This window comes from Cibotium barometz, chromosome 43 (genome assembly GCF_041138505.1).
Source record: "Cibotium barometz isolate CiBa-2024 chromosome 43, ASM4113850v1, whole genome shotgun sequence".
NCBI classification, from domain to species: domain Eukaryota; kingdom Viridiplantae; phylum Streptophyta; class Polypodiopsida; order Cyatheales; family Cibotiaceae; genus Cibotium; species Cibotium barometz.
Window position 1 is genome coordinate 9,815,773 of NC_141088.1, and position 7,614 is coordinate 9,823,386.

Sequence of the window (7,614 nt, forward strand, 5' to 3'; positions counted from 1 at the left end):
CAATTGAGTGATCAAGCTCTCCTACAAGAGGAGGTTTATCTCATTAGAGGACTAGGTTGTATAGTTTTCTGAACGATCCTTGCATTTTCACTTCTTTTAGTGCAAGGCTATTAGCATGTTCTTTGTTGAACAATCTTGAATTTTTATATTTGATAAAATTTTATCATCCAACTGACTAGTTTTTAAAGCAACATTAAAGCATTCAACCTCTCACCCATATTCATGATACAAAGGCAGAAGGTGAAGGATATTCAACCATGCATTTGAGAATGGCTACGCCCTCTTGCCAAACATTATGCCAACACGGACGGAACAAGTAACGATTACACATATGCTAATGTGGACTTATTCTTGCAAGGTTCTCTTTTCTTTGCTTACCATCCGTTAATGCCGTCTTGTTTTTGCGAGGTTCCCTTTTCTTTGTTTACCATCTTCAAACTCTTAGATTGTGCTTGAATAGCATGTAATTGGGAAAGAGGACTCTTGTTGTCACCTGAACTATGTTGGCATCCCACACCAAGAGGCTTAAGAGAAATGCTTGCATGAAAACCCCTTTTTATTAGTAGTAAAGGAGAGGGGACTAGAGTGAAAATCTCGCATGAAAGGTAAACATTTAAAAACAAGAATAAAAAGGACCTATTTTTCACCCAAAAGCTATTTTACAAGGTCCTCAAAAAAGTGATTACTGTTCTACATAGCTTCCCAAGATTAGAGAGAGAGATTGCCATGCGCTGATATACCAATTTGATGAAATGGATCATCAACAATTAAGCAATACATTGAACAATACTAGCATAACTTAGAATCACAAGCTTGTATCACAACTCGTGAGAAGAACATACATTGCAATCTGGATTACAATTATGAATTACAAAGGCTTGGGCTTGGGCTTGGGCTTTGCTTAAATAGCCCTCAAACAAAATGTGAAGGGCCTCAACCCTTGAGATATCTACACACTTCTTCATATCCCTTCCACAACTCTTCATATTTCTTATCTCACCTTTAAGAAACAGAAGGCTTAATTGAGGGTGATTCCCAAATGGGATGTCAGCCCAAGCCAAAAATGGGATGCAGAATACCCCTTGCGTCAGTCCTGGCATCTTCCATGCTTTGTTTTCAGCTCTCACTGCCACTCAATTCGTCCTGCATGTCAGCGCCTGCATAGATGTAAAGCATTCACACATAAGCTGCAGCACCCTTTTCATCCAATTGCTGCATGTTCAAAGGCCTGTCTTCCAAGCTCCACGTTTCCCCATTTTCTACAAGCATCCAACACACTATGCCACACCACAAGATTAGGTTGAAAGGGCATCTTTTTTACCATTGCTACTGCCTCATCTAATAGGCCAGCATGGCAAAAGAGATCAACCATGCAAGTGTGGTGCTCAGGAGTCGGAACAATGCCATAGTCTTTGCTTATGGCCTCAAAGTATGTCTGGCCCTTATCAAATAGACCTGCATGACTGCATGCTTTAAGAACACCAGCAAAGATGACAGCATCAGGGGAGACACCCTCTAGTTGCATCTGCTCAAAACACTTGAGTGCTTCCTCACTGTGCCCGTCTTCAGCATATCCTGCGATTAGTGCACTCCACGAGACCACGCCTCGAACTGGAAGCTTGACAAACACTTGCTGTGCTTCAGCGAGCAAGCCACATTTGGCATACATGTTGACTAAGGTGCTGGAAATAAAAAGGTCTCTTTCTAACAACCCCTTTCTGACAATCTCAGCATGGATTTCACGGCCCTTGTCTGTGGCTCCTATGCTGCTACAAGCTTTCAAGATGCAAAGAAGTATGACAGCATCTAGGGAGATGCCCTTAAGTTGCATTTGTTCAAAACACATGAGTGCTTCCTCACCATGCCCATGTTCAACATATCCTAAGATCAGTGCACTCCATGAGACCACGTTTCGAACTGGAAGCTTTTCAAACACTTCCTGTGCTTTAGCAAGTGAGCCACACTTGGCATACATATCGATCAAGGTGTTGCCAACAACAAGGTCTCTTTCCAACAAACCATTTCTTGCAATCTCGGCGTGTATTTCTTGTCCCTTGTCTATGGCTTGTATGCTGCCACAAGATTTCAAGCTGCAAACGAACGTGATAGTGTCAGGGGAGAAACCCTTTAGTTGCATCTGTTCAAAACACTTCAGTGCTTCCTTACAATGCCTATGTTCAGCATATCCAGTAATCAGTGCGTTCCACGAAACCACATCTCTAATCGAAAGCTTGTCAAACACTTGCTGTGCTTCAGCAAGCAAGCTACATTTCGCATACATGTCAACCAAGGCGTTGCCAGCAACAAGGTCTTTTTCCAACAACCCCTTTCTGGCAATTTCAGCATGTATTTCCTGGCCCTTGGCTGTGGCTCCTATATTGCCACACGCTTTCAAGCTGCAAACAAATGTGACAGCATCTGGGGAGACATCCTGGAGTTGCATCTCTTCAAAGCACGTGAGTGCTTCCTCATTATGCCCGTGTTCCACATACCCTGCAATTAATGCTGTCCATGAGACCACATCTCGAACTGGAAGCTTGTCAAACACTTTCTGTGCTTTGGCAGGAGAGCCGCATTTGGCATACATATCAACCAAGGTGTTGCCAACAAAAAGGTCTCTTTCCAACAACCCTCTTTTGGAAACCTCCGCATGTATTTCAAGGCCACTTTCCAAATCTTTCAGATTTGAACAAGCTTTCAGTAAGGCCACAAAAGTAGGTCCAGTAATATGTACAGAACCATCCTCTTGCATTTTCTGATACAGGGTGAGAGCATGCTGTGACTTCCCACGTCGGATGTAACCTGTGATAAGAGAATTCCATGAAGACTCAGTCCGATACACCAACCTGTCAAAAACCTGCTGAGCATGGGGCATGCTTCCAACTTCCACCAACATCAAGACAAGGTAGTTCCCAAGTGATCTATGAGCTTCCAGCCCACACTTGTGCATGTGGGCATGCAAGTGGAGTGCATAGCCACAGTCTCGTGCCTTCCTGCACTTGCGCAAGATGCATGCAAAGTCCTCAACAGAAGGCTGGGGTGTCAGCCCTTCTTCCAAACAAGACAGTGCCTCTTCTAAGCTAAGCATCCCCCAACCAGCAGTCTTGTTGGTGGCGGTGGTGGTGCTCAGCTCTTCTGTTTCCTCGAGCCTAAGCCTGTCTTTAACCCAACTTGGATTGTTCCAGCCGTCCATCCATAGGGGCTCCCGGGTAAGTTTATGCTTGAAATCAGGGGCCCTTGGGTTCGTCTGTCGTCTCTCTCAAACACACACACGCACAGAGGACCAGAGACGACAAGGGTCACTCGCGTGACATCATCCTTCTTGAAGGAAGAAAGGAAAACAAAAACCACTTACTTTGCTCTTTCGCTTGTCCCACCACAGGGAGGGATCCCTGAAATAGTCCTTCCATAAGCGCTCGGTCCGTGCTTCTGCTGCCGTAGAGCTTCCTACAACTTGATGAGCCGCCATCATCCTTCATGGGCGATTGGGGCGCTCCCCATTTGGGCGTTGAGGTTGCTCTTGTTCATGTGAGCGTAGCTCCCTGTAGTTCGGAAATCCATTGATATATATTATTGGTTGATCTCCAGGTAAGTTTGCCAATTTCATTTGGTTTGTTGTTAGGTAACGTGATGGGCCTTACTTTGGTTCGGTTTGTTGAGTCGTGGTTACATTTTTCTTAAATAATTTAAATAGTTGTATGTTAAAAATGTTTTGATGTTATTGTTGAAAACATGATGCATTGTTATATTAACGATTGCAGAATTGAATGTGTTCGAAACATACCTTATTACCGTTCATAGCTGTTATTGATGACTTTGGTGTGTGGACCTAGTTGATGTATAGAAACGCAAGTTAACTGACAAATAAATGAACGAAAAGCAATGGAGTGAAATTCATTATTTTAGTGCGGAGTCGAATAATTTCCTATTTTGCATGTATTCGATTTCATGTATTCAAATAAAGAAAAAGGATATACAGTGCTTGCATTGTACTTGAATTTAGAGTCATTCGAGTCTTGCAGTGAAAAAAGGTATGGCATGGGGATGAACATTTTGGGCGTGGGGAGCAGTAGGATCTTCAAATGTTGACGTTTTGTGATACATGAGAACATCACGTATGCTAGTCCTATAGTGTGAACACTTCTTTTATTATGAGGACTTGTGATACATGAGAACATCACGTATGCTAGTCCTATAGTGTGAACACTTCTTTTATTATGAGGACTTTTGTTGAGAGTGTTTCTCCTTGTGCCTTTTGTCATGTTATGGCATATACTAATGTTAATGGGAATGTGGACTTATGGTACCATATACCATTGATGGTCCTTCTGGCATGCTTCGTACGACAGTGTTATTATGCTTTTTGTTACGTCAATTTTGACACGTATTGCTGTAACTATTCCGTTAGGATCTTCAAGTATTTCCTCTACATTCCATGGTGCCCCGTTTGCTGCTTCGATTGTCAAGTCAATATTCTCGGTTATCATACACTTGGCACCTACTGTAACTTTATGTATTTCGTTGAAGTTGATATCGCCAATCCAGTGCTGTAGGCAAGGTTCATCGAGACCATTGGTTTTCAAGATGACGATGATTATATCTTTTTTCGAGTACAAATTTGTGAGCATTACGTCGTTGTATCGATGAACATCTTCCTTGTGAGTGTAAACGATAGTGGTCTGGTTGTCAATGCATTGTTGTATACCGTCCTCTTGCACTATGCAGTTGAAAAGAGTTCTTTGAATCTCCAATTTTGCTGGTTGCTTGTGGCATATTGCTTGTAGGAATTCAAGCAAGGGGATATCCCTTGCTTGAATTCAAGCAAGGGGATATCCCTTGTGGCATATTGCTTGTAGGAATTCAAGCAAGGGGATATCCCTGGCATGGCGCATAGAGAACGTTATGGTATGCACTGTTGCATGTGTAATGTGGGCCGACTAGGTAATCTGGCACGCCGTGCATAGGTCAGTTGAATGCTTGCATACTGGTGGGAGCTATGCCAAATCCTTGAAGAGGAGAAGCAGCTTGTCCTTGAAAGGGCTCAGAAGTGTACCGTCTATGATGTTAACAAATTGGCGGATAACCATTTTAAATGTCGTTTTAGTTAGCATCGATATCTCATGATAATTACGTCGGCTTCTTTGATCGCTATGAACCTTTCATCTATTGGGTGTATAGACAATAGGTATTGCTAATATCTTGTTGGGATTTTGAATTGGTAATGGATGGTTGTAGATGTTTGCATTCAAGAACTTGTGAAGCCATGTGTGAAATATCATAGTGCACTCAAATGGGTAGTCTTTCCAAGTGAAAACTGGGTTGAATTCATGAACTTGTTCTCAATTGAGGTTATCTCTTTCCACTTCATTTCAAACACCTCGTCTGTTGTGAACATCACAAACAAGTTTGGGAGACCCCACATGTCTACCATGGTAATCAAGTTTTTTGAGTTTTTTTGGTGCCAAGATAGTGTGCCTGGCAACGACTTTGGTAAGTTGTAGAGTACGATGTTCCTCATAGTGTCCTGATCACTTACTGCCTTATTTAATCTCTTCTATGTATCGATTTTGCATTGTAACAACGTGTTATTTAAAATGTTTGCAAATCAATATTGGACTATTTGCACTGTAACATCGTGCTATTTGAACTATCTTATTCAATCTCTTGTATGTATTAATTTCGCACTATAACAGTGTGCTATTTGAACTGTTTGCAATCAATATTGCTTGCTTTAGTTGGTATATCATTAGCAGGTACAGCTTGGAGACTAACTCATATAAAAGAGTTGTGCACCTACAAATGTGAATCAATAAATATGAGTCAACACATGAACCTAGAGACGTGAGTCAACATGCAATGAGTCAACACACATGAGCCTAAAGACGTGAGTCTAGAGGCATGAACCTAGGGATGTGAGCCTAGCAAAAAAAAAGAGATAAAAAAATTAAAAAAAAACTCAAACAAAAAAAACTATTTTTTAAGAGTTTGAGTAGGAACAGACGTGTTTGAAATCAGTTTTAGACTTGCTCTTCAAGAAGCGCTAGAAATGATTTCACTAGAGTGAAACCTTTGATGTGATCCTGAAGCCAGACTAATTATTGAAACTATAATACAGTCAATTTATAGTGCATTAAACCACACTTTCTTAAGCCCACTAACCAATATTTATGGTGTCAATCATGAGCTTGGTTTATCCCAAGCTAGCTACAACCAACAACAAGCAGCCCAATAACCACATTTATGATGATTGGGATGTATCGCTTTTTCTATGCCATTAGGGACAAGTATTCTATAAAACACCCAACAACAAGCACAAAGAGTGCAAGTAGGAGTCCCACCTTTTCAGGGAGCCCATTATTGAAGCTTCTTTACCACCACGAAACTACGTTCTAATTCTTCTCCATTCGGACGAGGCAAGGAACACACCAGGAAGGGTAAAGAGCCAATGTCTAGGACTACCTTAAACCCATGGGATCCACAAGGGTATTCCCATAATATGTCCTGAGTTGCAGTGAGCCTATAATCTCAAAGCCAAGCTAGCTCCATTGGAAATTGGACAAGAAATCCCAAACCCTAAAACAACAGAGGGTTTTGTGCAAACACTTCCTTACGTTGAATGCCTTGTGAATATACAGAAGACATGCTTAGGATGACATCACAAAGATAATACCTAGATGCTTAGGGTTGGGAAAAACCAAGCTCATCCACATCTCAAGGATGATGACCAAATTTGATGGAATTGGAGATCCCATGCAATACCTTGAGAAGCTCGATCAAATTTGCAAGGCCATGGCGATAATTACAAGGCAATTACAAAAAGAGAAAGCAATCCCCGAGGTGGAGGCTCAAGTGGTGACAAGAGCACAAAAGGCAAGACAAGGTGAAGTAAGCACACTGAGAAAGATGATTGCCAAGGTGGTCTAAAGAAAAGAAAGAAGCAGTAGTAATTACAAGGCAACTATAAAAAGGGAAAGAAGTGTGGAAATGTTGAGAAGAGAGGCACATTATGAGAATGGGGTGGCAAAGAGGGAAAGAAACAGAAGAAATATCAAGAAGAGAGGCACACTGTGAGAATGAAGTGGCCACGGACCACCTACCTAAGAAGGGGAAATTTCTCAAAGAAAATCTAAGAAAAGGCATATATCTCCAAAGAAAATCAGATTCAAAAGGGAGAACAGAAGGTTGGCAAAAGGACAGCAAAAAGAAGTGAGAAAGAGTCTTTAAGACAAGCAAGGGAGAGGTAGTAAAGAAGAAACCAGGAACAAAAGGATAGCAAAAAGAAGTGAGAAAGAGTCTTTAAGACAAGCAAGGGAGAGGTAGTAAAGAAGAAACCAGGAACAAAAGTTTGGACACTAAAAGAAGTATAACTAAGATAAGATGTCAATAAGAGTCACTCTAGGCAAAGGAACACGAAAATGAGAAGGTCCAAAAAGAAGAAGAAAATAAAGAAAGAAGAAGATTAATTGGACATAAAGTTAGAGAAACTAGTAGCGGGAATGATAAGAGAAAATGGAGAAAAACAAGTAAAAAATCAAGCAAACAACTCGAGTGAAGAAAAGCAAAAAACTCTAAAGTGGGCAAGAAGGCCATAGAAAGGTCTTGACCTTGAGATGC

At 41.4% G+C, this 7,614-nt stretch overlaps 1 protein-coding gene across 1 annotated transcript; it reads right to left on the reverse strand.

The window, feature by feature from the left end:
* Window positions 1-816: 816 nt before the first annotated feature.
* On the reverse strand, window positions 817-3,586 carry LOC147613501 (putative pentatricopeptide repeat-containing protein At3g47840). Its single transcript, XM_086781434.1, has 2 exons — window positions 3,356-3,586; window positions 817-3,247 (listed from the first exon to the last, which is right to left on the reverse strand). Exons 1-2 carry the CDS (start codon window positions 3,470-3,472, stop codon window positions 1,202-1,204), a joined length of 2,163 nt encoding a protein of 720 aa, XP_086637560.1. The 5' UTR covers window positions 3,473-3,586; the 3' UTR covers window positions 817-1,201.
* Between the last annotated feature and the right edge of the window lie 4,028 nt (window positions 3,587-7,614).